The following is a 15,541-nucleotide window of genomic DNA, read 5'->3' as shown; positions in this document are numbered from 1 at the left end:
AGGAGAACGCCATCACATGGAGACAGCAAGCAGCAGGAGTTGCCAATAGCACTTTATTTTTTCTTTTCAACATCCTGTTCTGCAGCTTCCTTGGCCCTTTTTGCCCTGATGCCAAAAAGCCGGGCATTGGCACGGGCCATGCGGAGGCTGGCAAATGCCTTGAAGTTCTTCTCCTCTTCTGTGATGACTCTGGCCTTCTCCTTCTTGTAGACCTGGAGGGGAACACAGGGTGTGTCAAACCTTTGTCTGCAGGAGGATCCATGACTGTCAGCAAAACCTCTGACAAGAGGAGGTAAAGACTACACATGCCCACCCTCAGCTTCAAGACCATTATGAATCCACCAAGGAGACATGACAGTGAGGCTCCCTAGGACATAACCCCACAACCACCTCAGGTGTTTGCAGAAAGTGGAGGCTGGATACCAGGTCACACCACAGAGACCTTGGACAGAGGGAGCCCACCTCCCTTGCCACAGGAACCTCAGGGGCCCAATCAATTGCTGGATCCCCGGACACGTCCAAACAATGCCCCGTGGCCTGGCCTTTCAGAATAGCAGCAGGAGTGAGTATGAGACAATGAAGTCCCCAGAGATAAAAGCAAGACCCTCCCTCCAGGAGCCCATGAAGAAGGAAAGATGCTCCCTCCAGAGTTACAGCAAGGTTCCCACAAACCCAGACATCTCCACACAGCCTGGCTGCCACCCTGCAACCAAGCCCCCCAACCCAAGCATTCATGGTGGATCCCTACTTACATTCCGTATGGGCATGACTGGTCCTGTCAGCTGTGTTGCCAGTTTGAGTTCTTCAGCCTGTTTGTTAAGGGGAAGGGAGTCGGCTGAGTTCAGCTCAAAGGCCCTGGGGCTGCAAGCATGTAACCTAGGACTCCAGTCCCACTTCCTGCTGGGGCCCTGTTCCATCAGCTGACAGCAGATGCACAGGCCTGTGCCACAGCCGCCCATACATGAACCCTAGGTGCAGGCAGGCCCCCAGGCTACTGACCTAGCTCCGAACCATCTATCTCTCTCTGAAATCTTCCCCTAGGAATGCATACTTCATATACAGCATTTTAGAAAACGCTTTCGGTAACAAATGCTTAACTTCTAACTAAACTGAAATGATAGCTCCTGTTAAGACACAAAAGAGGAGTTTCCAGGAGCAGCAGTGCACTTCCTGCCACTCTAGACACTGAGGGAGTGAATTCTCAGGGTCTTTCTCCGCCTCCCGCCCTGCCTGTGACCTCTGGATGTTTGGGGGCACTCACTGAGCTGTCGCCCTTCTTGGGGGCTGAAGGCTTCCTGGGGAAGAGGATGAGCTTGGAGCGGTATTCCTTGAGCCGCTGCACGTTGGCCTGCAGGGACTCCGTGGACTTGTTTCGCCGCCGCGGGTCCACCGAGATGCCAATGGTCCGCGCCACCTTCTTGTGAATGCCGGCCACCTAACCGATAGAGAGGCCCATGAAGCCCCCCCACCCCGCCCCGCCCCGCCCCGAGCCGCCCGCCCCTGCCGCGCTTGGCCGTCAGATGGAAAAGGGTTCGAGTGTACTTTCATCACGTGAGTACAGCGATTCCGGAGACTGTCATCATTGGCCCGCGGGCCCCCCCCACAGCCCCCCGAGCCCCCGCACTCACCCGGAGCTCCTCCAGGCTGAAGCCCCTGCCGGCCCGCACCTTCGTGTGGTACCTCACCGTGGGGCAGCGGACGATCGGCCGGATGGGCCCTGACGCAGGCCGCGGGGCGATGCGGCGGGCCTTGGCCTGGCGGGCCTTGCGTCTGCGCGGGGACAGGGGTGCGGGGGTCAGGGGTGCGGAGTGCGGGGTCAGGGGGCGCCCCTCCCACACCCCGCACGGCCGCTCACCTGCGGATTTTCCGCGCCGGCTGGTTGAACCACGTGGCCACGCGCCGCTGCCAGTCCTTGTGGAAGTGGGGCTTGAGGATCATGCCATTCCGGCTGGGCGCCATGGCGGCTACCTACGGGCCTGCGGGCGCGGGGAGCGAGTCAGGGTCGGGGCTCCGGCCGGCCCGCTCGCCCCCAGAGCCCGGACCACGGCCCTCTCCTGTCGGCAGCGCGGGCCCGAAGCCCCTCTGCGGCCGGGCCTGGAGCAGCCCGACACCGATGGCAGCGGATGGCAGCGGAGGCCGCGGGATAGCACACTCACCTCCTCCTAGGGAGACAGGCCAGCGGAAAAGAACTGGCGGCGCGAAGCATGCTGGGATGGTACTGGGTCCGGCCAATCACAAAAGCGCCAACCGTTCTGGCCAATCAGAATCGGGGATCGCGGAAGTGACGCGCACACCCTCCCAGCCACCCCCGCGGCCCCGCGCAGATATGGCGTTCTCCGGCAGCCGCGCTCTGGTCGCCGGGCCCTGCTGGCGGACGGCGGGCTGTTGTAGGACTCAGTGGCCCTAAGTCAGGACGCCGGGGCCGGAGGAGAGCAGCAGCGCCTTAGCTCCCGCACGCCACGGGACTCGGTACGTGCGCCTAACTCTAGGGCGTCGCCTCCGCGTCCCGTGCGTCCACACAGAGTGGACTACTCCGGAGTGTTAGCTGTACGCGGGGCGTGAGGACTTGACCGGCGTGTTTGCGCAGCTCCGCGCAGCTGCCTTCGCTGGGCGGAGGCGTCGGGAGCCTTCCCCGAGGTCGGGTGCCTTCCCCCGGGGTCGGGAGCCCTGCCCTGCTACCTGGGCGGAGACGAGCGCCCTAACACGTACCGAGAAGCCACATGGACCTCTGTGACCTGGGCGCTGTGCTCCTCTCTACTGCGGGCAGGTCTACACCCAAGTAACCCTGCCGCCTTCCCACCGGCGCCCTAAACACGAGGCTTCTCGCTAATACAATGTAACCGACGTTGGAAGACCGTCGTGACCCAGGATGAGAAGTTTGAAGGCCCGTGTGCTTCCCTGAGTGAATAGCTGCGGACTGAGTTTTCTGCTCTTTTGAGACATCCTGGGATGTTAGAAAAATCGGGTTGAGATTCACTGAGGACTTTAGGGTCTGGCTGGGGACGCAGAACCGTGTAATACAAGGGGCTAGCGGTCTGCACAGGCAGACGCACTGAGCCTGCCTGTTCGGAAGCTAGGACAGGGTAGCCCCTCTGTGGACAGCATCAGCACGTGCAGGCTGGGCCTGAAGGCCCCTCTTGGACTTGGAAGTGGTACCTGTCTGTGAACCTCTCTGGTCTGCCGCTTTCACACACACAGGGGCTAAGCTTGGGGGGGGGGGTCAGCGACAAGCCCCCAAGAACGTGGCTGTGGAGTTGCCTTGGGCTCTACCTTTGTACTAGTTTTGGGATGTTGGGCACCTTATTTGCACTTTTCCCTCTGTGAAATGGAAGGATGGACTGTTGGGGCCACAGAACACAGCTCTACTTCCAGGTATGTGCTTGGAGCCCGGAAAGTAGCAGTGCGGGAGAGGAGGAGGGAGGAGAGTAGATGAACCCTCCTTGAGCCGTCACGCAAACTGTGAGGGATTTTCTAGTGAAACTGGAGCTTGAGCCCACACTCGCTCTATCGCAGCAGCATAACTGCAGCAGAGTGATGCTGGAGAAAACAGTTGTTGTATAAACACTTGCCTTGACCTGCACGGTGTCTTTGTTCTCCTGTCAGATGTTAGGCTGCACCTCCCATGTCTCTCTCAGACACCCTTCACTGGATCATTGTGGATCAGGTAACTTGTTCCTTCTAATCTCACACATTCCTATCCCTGCCCCCAATTTCTCTTTCTGGACAGACCCCCAGACTTGCGCACTTCCATCTGCCCTGACCCACATTTCCACTTAAGTTCCAGCCATGGGTCACTGGTTGGGGGAGAGAGGTCTGAAAATAGAAACGCTGCTCAGAACCAAGTTAGCGGTAAGAAAGTGACGATGTAATTCAAGCATCTTGGTCTCCTGCGCACAGCATTGCAGATGCAGACTCCAGTATCCCATACTTGAATAGTCAACACACTGTTTTCCTTAGAAAAGGGTGCAAAAGGGAACCCTGGGTGGCTCAGCGGTTTAGCTCTGCCTTTGGCACAGGGCGAGATCTTGGAGTCCTGGGATCAAGTCCCACATTGGGCTCCCTGCATGGGTGGTAGAAAAGGGTGCAGAATGATAAGGTCACACTGGTTCTGATGACAAATCCTTCAGGCGACAGGCTCGGCTTTCTTGTTGGGAAAGTCAGAATGAACTGTTGGCAACTATTAAGCAAGAGTCCTTTTTTTTTTTTTTTTTTTTTTTTTTAAGATTTTACTTATTTATTCATGAGAGACAGAGTCAGAGACAGGCAGAGAAGCAGGCTCCCCGTGGGAAGCCCGATGTGGGACTTGACCCTAGAACCCCGGCATCACGCCATGAACTGAAGGTAGACGCTCAACAACTGAGCCACCCAGGCGTCCCAAGCAGGAGTCCTTCTAATACAAAAATGTGTCTGGCTCAAGCATTTTAATAATTGGTAGCATAGGGACAGGCCTTGTCCTCCTGGGCACAGAATTCCACAGCTTGCTCCAGGGCTTTTGTACCAGACTTGGGCATGCCAGGGCCATAGAAGTAGCTAGCTCATGCCTCTGGGAACTGCACTCAAGGTGGCCGGCAATTCCTGGATGAACACCCCCGAAGGTATGGGAGAATGCTCCACACAGCCTCCCAGAATTTCCTTGCAAGACTGAGCCCCAGTTACTCAGCAGAACCTGCGCATTCAGTACCTGGACCTTACTGGTGACCCCTAGCTGCTGCTGTAGGTTTTGGTTTCAAAGAAATTCCACTTAAGACAGTCAACAAGTGTTTGGAGGCCTCTCAGACATACAGTCTTGATTTTGTAAATCAGTTTCATAGCAAAGTGATTTTTATTTTTTTAAAGATTTATGTATTTATTCATGAGAGAGAGAGAAGCAGACTCCTTACAGAGAGCCCGATGCAGGACTCGATCCCAGATCCCAGGATCAGATCCTGAGCCGAAGTCAGACACTCAACCCTGAGATACCCAGGCGTCCCTACAAAGTAATTTTTATAATGGTTTTTGGGGTGTGTGTGTGTGGGGGGGTTATATCCGAAAACACTGTAGAAATGAGTGTGCTATGTCATAAAAATATGGGCTGATGGTTGAATTTGGAAAAGCAGTAGCCCAGTAACAGGACAGGATACGTCATATTCACTACTTAATCACAGAACTCCTAACTTTCTAGTGTCTCAGCTTTCCAGAATCATGGCCTACACAAAAATCAGCTGTAGGATAACTCAGGAGATTCCTATAACCTGAAGGAACACTTGACATCTGTGAAACGTGGCAGAAAGATTAGCATTATAATCATAAATTTTTTATTTAAAAGTTGCTAAGAGGGGATCCCTGGGTGGCGCAGCAGTTTAGCACCTGCCTTTGGCCCAGGGCGCGATCCTGGAGACTCGGGATCGAATCCCACATCAGGCTCCCGGTGCATGGAGCCTGCTTCTCCCTCTGCCTATGTCTCTGCCTCTCTCTCTCTGTGTGACTATCATAAATAAAAAATTAAAAAAAAAATAAAAAAAATAAAAGTTGCATCACAGAAAATATCTGCATGACAGATGTTAACTAGGCTCATTTTGATCGTTTTGCAACACATTCAAACGTTCAATCATATTGTAAATCTGAAACTAATATGCGTATCAGACCAAAACAAACTTTTCATAAGCATAACAATCATGTTGATGAATGTAGATTACAGTGGAGAACAATTTGTATTACTTAAAAACATGGTAATTTTTTAACTTTTCACTCTTCTGTGATGATTGCGTTAAACATACCTGTTTACTTTTAAAAAGCAAAAAGTGTGTCGTTCACTGGGCTCCCAGTTGGCTCAATCAGAAGAGCATGTGACTCTTGATCTCCAGGTCATGAATTCGAGCCCCAAGTTGGGTGTGGAGCTTACTAACAAAACTCTTAGGGAGTTCCAGAAGCTACATTTAGCCCTCTTATACCCACTGTGCTGAGGGGAGGGCAGAGGGTTGAGTACACAGGTGGCCCAGTGTGGTCTGGCTGCTCCACGCTGCAGTTGGAGAAGGCTCTTTAGGGGCAGAGTGAGAGGCAGCCTCAGGCCCTGATGAGGTAGCAAGAGGAGGTTTAACTTCTGGCACTCTTCTTGAGTACCAGATACTCGATCTGGAGGGGATGTCACTTATGACGAGTTGGAGAACCAAAGTTTGCAAACAACTTGCTTCTATAAATCAGCACAGTGAGACTCCCTCACTGCATGGCGGAGCCTGCTCCCATTAGTGAGTGCTAGGGTCGGGCTCCACCTGTCTCCACCATAGTGAGGGGCCACTTTTCCTGCCATTTACATTCGATTCCTAAGTATCTTCTGGTGAACAGCAAACAATTTTCCAAAGGCCACTTTAATGGTAAAGTATATGGGGGATGAGCTTGACCACATTTACAGTCCAGGACAGAGGGTGCCACCCTGGGGCAGAGACCAGAACCCTCCTAACCACATGCTCATCTGTGGAAGTGAACTTGGGGAACTGGGGCAAAGGCAAGAGTGCCCTCTCAGAGCTGCAACCTGTACCTGCCCACATCCTGCCATTTCCTCAGGGCACAGATTGTGGAATGGGCAACAGAACAACCCATTATGTCAGGATGTGCCCATAATCAAACCATGGCTCCCAATGTCAGTGCACAGGATGTGTGTGCTGCATGCCCCTGGGGACAAGGAGCCGAATTCACTGCACTTGTTGCAAGGAGGGTGTGTCCTAGGGCCTTTACCCACCAGATTCCTACAAAAGGGACTCTTCAACAGATTATCATGTGGATGAAATTATAAACTGAAACATGTGACCCTGTGTTGAGATAGAGCTGGCCATGTGGTACAAAGATGGACTCTCCGCCCACAGAATTTACTAGAAAGTACCATAGCAGGTCTCAGAGGTGTCTGTCTCCCCACTACCCATGCCGGGGTGCTGGGGGCCAGAGCAGCAAGGAAAGGCTCTCATGCTCATGTCCACAAAGCAGCAGGTGGCAGTGCTTTAATGCTGTAGAGCCCAGTGCCTGTCCCCAGTGCTGCCCCTGTGGGGGTGTGAGCACGAGAGCAGGGCCCAGCAAGGGAGGACAAGCCAGTCAGCTCAGAGGGGCCTTTCATTGCCAATCCTGTCAGCATTCTGATGAGGCCAGAGGAGCTGAGGACAGAACAAGCTATTGGGAGCCTGAACGCAGTGCTGCCTCTGGTCTGCCCAGCACCCCCAAAATAACAGTGTCACAGACCTGGGACCTGCACACTGGTACCCTCCCCATGGGTGGGGGAAGGCTTTACAAAAAAGCTAAATTGCCTGAAGAAACATTTACTATTCACAAGCAGGGAAACCAATAAATAGATCCCAGAAGCCTTTCAGAGACCAGTGGGGGCTGGGAGAAACGGGCATGGTGGGGTGGGTGGTGGCACTAAGTAAGGAGTTCCTTCCTGCGGCTGGCAGGAACATCACATTCCCGCAGACACAGTTGAGGAGGTCCAACTATTTGGGCCAAGATGGCTCATCCCCTCGAAGTGGGGGCTGCTGAGGTGCCTCCTCCTCCCCAGCGTCTTGCTTCTCCCTCTCGGCCTCACTCCACCTCTGAGGTGCGATCATCTTCTTGGGGCCGTGAGGTGGCGGACCGATGAGGGCCTCGATATCCTCATAGTTGATCACTTCCTTCTCCAACAGAGCATTCGCCAGCTAAGGGAACAAACAGGGCAGTGTATGAGTCCCAGACAGGGACACAGAAGAGCCTTCTGAAAGCAGAGCACCCGGGAGGGGGTGGGTGTCTGTGAGCGGACGCCCGGGGCAGCCCACTTTCCCAGGAAGCTATGAACACAGGCAGCTCGAACACAGAATCCCTCCCTGTCTCAACCTTGGAGATGGTCTCCCAGCTGCCAGCCTCATTAATTCTTCTGCTTCCCTTCCAAATCTGTTTTCTGAGGCAACTTCGATTTCCTTTCCCAAACAAGGTGTATGTGTGCGTGTGTCTGTACACGGGAGAGCGAGTGGAGGCTGGAATATGTGTGTGTGTGTGTGTGGGGGGGTGCTTGTGCTGAAGTGTGAGGAGGGAGCCTCTGCCATCCTGGATGTGGTCGTGTGTGTGTGCGCGCGCGTGCACGCATGCACCCAGCACCGGCAGCCCATCCATCTCTGATGGCTCCATCATGGCCACAAGGAACACTGTCCCAGGCACCTCTGACTAGGGCCACTGCATCCTCCGTGGGGCAGTTCCGGTGCACTGCTAAGCCCTGTAACCTCCCAATAGGGCAAAGGCAGGATGTTCTGGGCCCCACACAGGGAGCCTGAGTCCTGCCAAGCAGCAGCCACAGTGTGGTACCAGGATCTTATTAACAGCAGATTCTGGCTCAGCTCTGCACTGCTCACAAGCCCCAGGAAGCAGGTGCTGCTGGCCTGGGGGCAACATGCTTAATTCCCTGCCTGGTGGAGCAGCTGCCTCCCATGACTGGAGTAAGAGGCAGTGGGGAAACGATGAGCTGCCCAGTTCTACGGGGGACATGGGAAGTGCCCACTTCAGGAGTCCTCTTCCCAGTCTGTCTATGAGAACCACAAATCTCAAGTGTAAGACCTTCTACACACACCAAACCATTGGTCCTACAGCTGACAGAGTGGTCAGCAACAGGTAACAAAGTCCAAGCCCAGGGAAACCTAACAAGAAATCACAAGGAAACATAATATGGGGTCCTGGAACAGGAAAGGACATTGAGTATAAACAGTGTGGGCTTGAGTTAACGAGGTATCAACACTGGTTCAGGAACACCTGAGTGTCTCAGTGGTTAAGCGTCTGCCTTTGGCTCAGATCCCAGAGTCCTAGGATCGAGTCCCTCACTGGGCTCTCTGCATGGAGCCTGCTTCTCCTTCTGCCTGTGTCTCTGCCTCTCCTTCCCTCTCTCTCTCTGCATCTCTCATGAATAAATAAAAAATCTAAAAACAAAACAAAACAAATACTAATTCACTAGGTCGTGGAAAACGCACCATGTTGACAGAAGATTTTAACAATACAGAAAACTGGCATAGGGTAGAAGGAGCTCCGTGCTATGTCTGCAGCTTTGTCTATAAATCTAAAATGATTGTAAACTTTAAAATAATTCAGTTTAAAAATTCCAGGAAAGGGGCACTGGACTGGCTTAGTTGACAGACCGTGCGACTGTTGATCTCAGGGTTGAGAGTTCAAGCCCCACATTTGGCACAGAGATTATTTAAAAATAAAAAATAAATAAATAAAATAAAATTCCAAGGAAAACTTAAGAGCTGGGAAACAGTAAGGGAAGCTGACCACATAGTGATAACCACTGAAACCTGATGTTCCTCTGCCCACATAGAACGGACTGGCTGGTCGTGTTCATAAGCTAAAAAGGAGATATGAGAAATGTCAGAGTTCACTTGTACTGGGTTAGACACAGTGGCCCTGTTCTCTATGGCTCTGTGTATTCCTGTGAGGAGCACTGTGTAGTGATGGCTGCCTGCCCTCTGGGGGGACAGGCTGGTACCCAGAGCCTCACCGCCTGCAGCTTGTCCAGGTTGTCCTGCAGCACCTTCTCTGTGTGCCTATAGGCCTTTGCCACAAGCAGTTTTGCTTCCTGCCAAAGAAAGACAACAGATCTGTAATGGGGAAGGTAGCCAACAAACACAACATCCCCTGTGGCCGACTCTGGCACCAGAGCACATGAGAGAGCCTCAGGGTCAGGGACACAGCCTTTATCTCACCGTGGCCAGGAGGGCTCAGCTGCCAATAACATTTTCTGCCCCTACCCTGTCCCCTGGGAATGCCCCTGCTCAAGGTGCCAGCCCACCAGCTCCTGAAGCTGGGAAGCCTATGTCTGTGCTCCCTGCCTGCAGCCACCTCACACATGCGCCAGCCCAAACACTGCCCTGGTCCAGTCTCATGGGGAGCATGCAGCGTGTCCTGCAGGTGCAGCGACCACTGGGCACTGGCTGTATCATTTGAGGTATTTGTTCTATCTCCTTTCTGGTTTCACATCGCAGACAATGTCACCAAGAGCCATACAAGTCCTCCCCTAAGAACAGACACTCAGCAGGTGAGGATTGGAATGCCTTTGATGTGGACCACACAGCTGGGCCCTCAGCTCAGTGTGGCAGTGGGCATGGCGCCAGCATGTGAGAGACCCACCTCCTAACCCTAGCATACGACAGGATGGAGCTGATGCCCAACACATTGTATAGACTCACATGATCCATCATCTGCTGCAGGCCCTGGCTGAAGGGGCGCCGTCCAATGCCTGTGAGGCCCTCCTGCACCTCAGGAAAGGAGATGGGTCCAATGCTTGGTGCCATCCCAAACTGCTTCACCATAGAGTAGGCAATGCGTGTGACCTTCCTCAGGTCGTCCTGAGCCCCTGGAGCGTGGGGTCAAGAAAGGGGTTGCTTTCCTGACAGTGCTAAATCAGGGCACACTGGGGCCCCCACTGGCGCAGGCCTGGGCCTGACAGCGAGGACCCAGGGTACAGCTGTATCCTGTTACTGTTCCTTGAAAGTCTTCAAACTCTAAGTTACTACCGGGATGCACATCTGGGTTCACTTCCCCAGCAGTTTTGCAGAGGTTCACGTATCACGCTGAACCACAATGTCACTGGGAATGAGAAAGGCACATCTCCACTTCCTGTCTGGGCATCCCAGGGAAGTAATAGCTTGAGAACACTTGTTGACATTCAGAAATACATTTGTATCCTACTATTCAGATTCCCTCTCCCACTACCATGCAAAAGGCACAGTGGGTGTGAAAGTGCTTCGAAAATTCCTGCAGGGGCCAGATTCTCACCAGAAGTGACTTTGTTGAAGGAGATGGTCTCTGACACACGGCCACCCAAGGCCATGCACATGCGCTCAAACAGCTGCTCCTTGGTGAAGAGGTGCTGGTCTCTTGGAAGCATTTGAGCAAAGCCCAGTGCTGCATTTGTCCGTGGTGCAATGGAGACCTGTAGAATGTCATGTGGCTGAGTTAGCAGGCAGGATTCACACTTTAAAGATGCAGGTGGGGGGCAGCCCCGGTGGCGCAGCGGTTTGGCGCTGCCTGCAGCCTGGGGTGTGATCCTGGAGACCCAGGATCGAGTCCCACATCGGGCTCCCTGCATGGAGCCTGCATCTCCCTCTCCCTCTGAATAAATAAATAAAATCTTTAAAAGAAAAAAAAATAAAGATGCAGGTGGGGAAAGGTCAGACACATATTTAACTGGAGGGTTTCAAAGCAGTCAAAGCAAATCGGCACTGGCCCTATTTTGTTAACAGAGACCCTGTCCTTGAGGGAGAATGGCTCATGCATGCTGTTGGGCTATGTCTTCCTTGTGCATCCCTAAAGTACAATAGCAAAGACAGGGCCTCTTGGGTAAAGCCAACCAAGAAGGAGTCGGGGGACAAACATGCCCCCTCCCCATCCTCCTGTCACCCCCTGCTGCTGTGGGTGCATCGCATGGCTTGGGTCCCTTGAGATCCTGGCTTGGGGACACCAAGGACAAGGGGGACTCCCCTTGCCTCCCCACTGGCCCAACACCAAGGTGTGCACACAGGGGTAGGGGGCTGCCCTGGCAGAACAGGACCTGCCCCACGAGCAGCAAGTGGGGCCTCAGGGGCAGCAGGAGGACCAGCTCCCAGCGCCCTGGGCATCTGAGAGGAAACTTCAAATCTAACACTGTAGCAAGTCACAACATAAATGCCTGTCAACAACTGTGGGCCCGGTAAATGGAACTGCCCCATCTTCCCTGCTGAGCAGCAGGTTCTCATCCTGACAGATGTGTCTTTTGGACACTAAATGAAGTGATAATCTTAAGGAAATTTAAAGTTATGACATAAACTTCACTTGGAATTTTTCTATATTAATTTTTATTTTACTTTTTGAGATACTGCATTAAAGCATTTGTCTTGAACCCTGCCTTCTTCAGCCTTGGCTTGACCCAGATCACCAGACCCTGGACTTCCAGCCCTCTGGGGAGTATAGAAAAGGGACTGGCCTGATCAACTGGGTGTCGTCAGATGCAAGCAGACTAACCACCTACATGGCTGCACCTAATTCTCCTGAAAAGAAGTTAAGGACAGGAAACGCTAACATGCAGGCCGGCAATCACCATGTGTCCCCATGTTTGGTGCTGGGGACGTGCGGTGCTGTAGCTCCCCCCCACACTGTGGAACCAGAGCACCTGTGGGGCTCTTCTCCAGGCAGTATGTCAGGTCTGTGTGGAGGGCACAATTACGTCTGCACCCACATCCCGGGGGTAGTTGTTTATGATATTAGCAGTGGGTACAAATAAATTTCCAAGTTCACAAATGCCTACAAGAGTGCTGTCTTTTTATTCATTCATTCATTCATTCATTTATTTATTTATAAGATTTTTATTTATTCATGAGAGACAGAGAGAGAGAGGCAGAGACATAGGCAGAGGGAGAAGCAGGCTCCACACAGGGAGCCCAATGTGGGACTCGATCCTGGGTCTCCAGGATCAGGCCTTGGGAAGAAGGCGGCGCTAAACCGCTGAGCCACCTGGGCTGCCCAAGACTGCTGTTTTTAATGTGAACCAAGCTCACTTATTTTTAAGGTTAGGAGTCATTACATCAACCCTTTTAAAGATGGCAATAAACTTGGCAATTCTTAATTCCAAGATTACCTGTAGATGGCAGAGGGAGACCTCAAGTCATCCAGTGACTTTGCAATGGTCATGCCCCAAACTAGAGCCCACTTAAGATCTCCTGCACTTTGCTTCTGGGCAAAGAGATCCTGTACCATCACCTCCTGTCCACGTCTACCTCACACTGTGCTTTCTCTTCAAGCAAAAACAGGCAGGCAGTCAGCTTTGTGCAAGGGCCAGTAGGGCTCAGAGCTACCGAGACCCCAGACCCTCCTAACACGGACAACCTACCTTCATGACGGCCTCAGTGTGCTCCAGCAACCAGCCCACCAGGGCATGGCCTGACTCATGAAATGCAACCACCTTCTGTTCTTCCTTTGACAGGATCTTGCTCTTTTTGGCAGTCCCTGAAAGAATGCACGAGGATCTGAGTTTGGGCACACAGCTGATCCTTTGTAAGCATGCCAGGTACTCTCTGTGGCCCCACGGAGGTCTACCCTATGTCATCAAAACAGTGTTGTCCCTGATATTCACCTCTTGCATCTCCGCCCCGAGCCAACACCCAGAACTGATCCCCATTAGGGGGAGAGGTGCTGGAGGGCCTCTGTTTGTTTCTACTTCTGTGAATGCTAGGGTGAGCAAACTAGTCCCTGCAGGCTTTACAAGTACCCACCCTCAGGGGCCCACAGGGCCACTGTGTTCACATGAGGTCTCCACTGAGGTCCAGGCTTCGCAGCAGCTTCTCCCCCGACTAGCTGGAAGCTGCAGCCCCCTGCTAGGTGACCGCTTCCCCCTTGTGACTCAATTGTACACTTACCTTGTCTGTGCTACTCGGGAGGCTTCACTCAGCACCCCAGGTTCCCCACACCTCCCCAAATCCCCATTTCATACAGCCTGGATCAGCTCTGGGTTTGGGTGTGTGCTACTAGTCATCTACCTCCATTTACTGCAAGGTTATAAATCAGACCAGAGCTGGTTACGTGAGCATCTAGACATGAGGCCACAGCCCTGCACGGTGGGCTTCACTTGAGCTCAATGTGCTCTAGCTCAGGGAAGCCTGGGTGGCTCAGCGGTTAACCACCTGCCTTCAGCCCAGGGTGTGATCCTGGGGTCCTGGGATCGAGTTCCACATCAGGCTCCCTGCATGGAGGCTGCCTCTCTCTCTATCTCTGTGTCTCTCATGAATAAATAAATAAAAATCTTTTTTTTTTTTTTTTTTTTAATAAATAAAAATCTTAAAAAAAAATAAAAGTGCTCTAGCTCAGGCAGGACACACCAGCAGGGAACAGAAGGTCCCTGGGTCTAAGCACTGCTCTGGCCAGTGCAGCTTGGTCTATACTTTCTTCTTTCTTGCTTTGATTGTTAATGTGAGTTTATCAATTTCCACGTAAAACTCAGTGGCTTATATGAAACCAAATTTGTAGTAAGAAACAGCCACTTTAGTTTCTTCTGTCCACACAGACTCCTAAGCTGCAGCCTGGGTGCCTGGTGGCATCTGTACCAGATTTTAACTCAGCTAGACCATGACAGGGATAAGCCCCTTGCAGGGACGGCTCATGGCTGAGTGCTCCCCACCCACATGCGAGGCTAGTGCCTCTAGACATCTTTTTTGTTGTTGTTGTTAAAGATTTTTTATTTTATTTATTCATAGAGACACAGAGAGAGAGAGAGAGAGAGAGAGAGAGAGAGAGAGGCAGAGACACAGGCAGAGGGAGAAGCAAGCTCCATGCAGGGAGCCCAACGTGGGACTCGATCCTGGTTCTCCAGGATCACGCCCTGGGCTGCAGCCGGCGCTAAACCACTGCGCCACTGGGGCTGCCCTCTAGACATCTTTTAAAAAATTTTTCAGCATCTTGGGTGGAACCCAGCTCAAGGACAAGACATAAGGAGCCACAGAAACTTCTGGAGACTCTTAGTTTCAGTCCCGTTCTCCAGACAGAAACCCAGGGACCTGACTTTGAGTGGTGACAGTTAAACACTGCCAGAAACCCCTGCCCCACTGCCAGGACCCCTCCTGTTGCTGCACCGAGGGGAGCTCTCAGGAGATTGTCCCCAGGCAGCAGCGGCCTTGGCCCCTCAACGGGGATGGTGTGCTGTATGGCCTTCAGCCAGCTCCAAGGCCCTGCCCACGGCTGAGGGGCTGAGCGCCACTCACATCTGGGTGTGCAAGATCCTTCTGTATTTCTACTTGAAGAGTATGTCTGCTCTTCAGCACATTTCTGGTATTTAAACTAAGGAGAAGTCATGTTATAAGGACCTGACTTATAAAAACAGAAATACTTTACCTACTGTGCTCTTGTCCAATAATTCTTGCTGTCCACTTCTATCCTGTGACATGTAGCCCTGGCTCCCTCCACCCCACCGTCTATGTAGGTTCCCCGCTGAAAATATGCCCCTCATACCGGCAATGACCCGTTCCACAGCGTACTCGAAGTTAAATGTGTGGACCGACGTGTGGCCTTCTCTTGCAGCATGTAGCGCGGCCTCGTTACAGATGTTGGCAATGTCAGCACCTGTCCGCAGGGGAGGGGAGTGTGGGCAGGAGGCTGAAGGCACAAGGTGGTGCTTGTGTCCTGGGCTGAAGCCATGCACCCCGCGAACAGACACAAAGCATATCCTCTTTGCACTTTCTCGTCTTTCTGCCACCTCTAAGCTCTTTACTGACCAACTGTTATCAGCTTAGCAGCACCTGCTGTTTCATTCCATCCAGTAATTCATGTGCACTGATGCACAAGAAATTAGCTTCTCCTGTATCCACAGAATTCTAGTTAAGGGCATTAAAAAAAAAAAAAGTCCAAAGGGAAGAAATAATAATCATAAAAGGAATTTTGTTTATATTACCCTTTAAAATGAGAGCCATACAAAAAACATCTTGCTTTATGATGTCTCTACTCAATAATAACAGACTATGAGGAGGGCAGTGGTACACATGCGCAGCCACAAGGCCTCAGAAGGCATCACCTGGCAGGGAGCAGCAGGCACACTAAG

The 15,541-nt window shown here is 52.5% G+C and overlaps 2 protein-coding genes and 1 non-coding gene across 3 annotated transcripts in view; all 3 read right to left on the bottom strand.

Annotated features, from left to right (window-relative positions):
- Positions 1–36: 36 nt before the first annotated feature.
- On the bottom strand, positions 37–2,309 carry RPL13 (ribosomal protein L13). Its single transcript, XM_077891180.1, has 6 exons — positions 2,157–2,309; positions 1,856–1,976; positions 1,629–1,770; positions 1,262–1,435; positions 753–809; positions 37–212 (listed from the first exon to the last, which is right to left on the bottom strand). The coding sequence occupies exons 2-6, from the start codon at positions 1,957–1,959 to the stop codon at positions 54–56; spliced, it is 636 nt and encodes a 211-aa protein (XP_077747306.1). The 5' UTR covers positions 1,960–1,976; positions 2,157–2,309; the 3' UTR covers positions 37–53.
- LOC144311618 (small nucleolar RNA MBII-202) lies at positions 1,503–1,582 on the bottom strand. Its single transcript, XR_013377215.1, has one exon. It is a non-coding gene; the product is annotated as a small nucleolar RNA MBII-202 (small nucleolar RNA).
- A 4,016-nt stretch (positions 2,310–6,325) lies between the features above and the next one.
- The window catches only part of SPG7 (SPG7 matrix AAA peptidase subunit, paraplegin), a 39,244-nt gene continuing 30,028 nt past the window's right edge, over positions 6,326–15,541 (bottom strand). Inside the window, exons 12-17 of the mRNA XM_077891170.1 lie at positions 14,956–15,066; positions 12,845–12,960; positions 10,756–10,912; positions 10,167–10,333; positions 9,479–9,556; positions 6,326–7,655 (exon numbers count right to left, since the gene is read on the bottom strand). Coding sequence (XP_077747296.1) covers positions 7,455–7,655; positions 9,479–9,556; positions 10,167–10,333; positions 10,756–10,912; positions 12,845–12,960; positions 14,956–15,066 — 830 coding nt within the window. The 3' untranslated portion in view covers positions 6,326–7,454. The remainder of the gene's footprint in view (positions 7,656–9,478; positions 9,557–10,166; positions 10,334–10,755; positions 10,913–12,844; positions 12,961–14,955; positions 15,067–15,541) is intronic.

This window comes from Canis aureus, chromosome 3 (assembly GCF_053574225.1).
Source record: "Canis aureus isolate CA01 chromosome 3, VMU_Caureus_v.1.0, whole genome shotgun sequence".
Taxonomy (NCBI): domain Eukaryota; kingdom Metazoa; phylum Chordata; class Mammalia; order Carnivora; family Canidae; genus Canis; species Canis aureus.
This window is presented reverse-complemented; position numbering and strand designations above follow the sequence as displayed.

Coding starts and splice junctions, on each gene's coding strand:
- RPL13 (XM_077891180.1), bottom strand. CDS start 1,959: ATGGCGCCCAGCCGGAATGGCATGATCCTCAAGCCCCACTTCCACAAG. Junction 1,436..1,628: donor TCAGCCTGGAGGAGCTCCGG/GTGAGTGCGGGG, acceptor TCTATCGGTTAG/GTGGCCGGCATTCACAAGAA. Junction 213..752: donor CAGTCATGCCCATACGGAAT/GTAAGTAGGGAT, acceptor GTTCCCCTCCAG/GTCTACAAGAAGGAGAAGGC.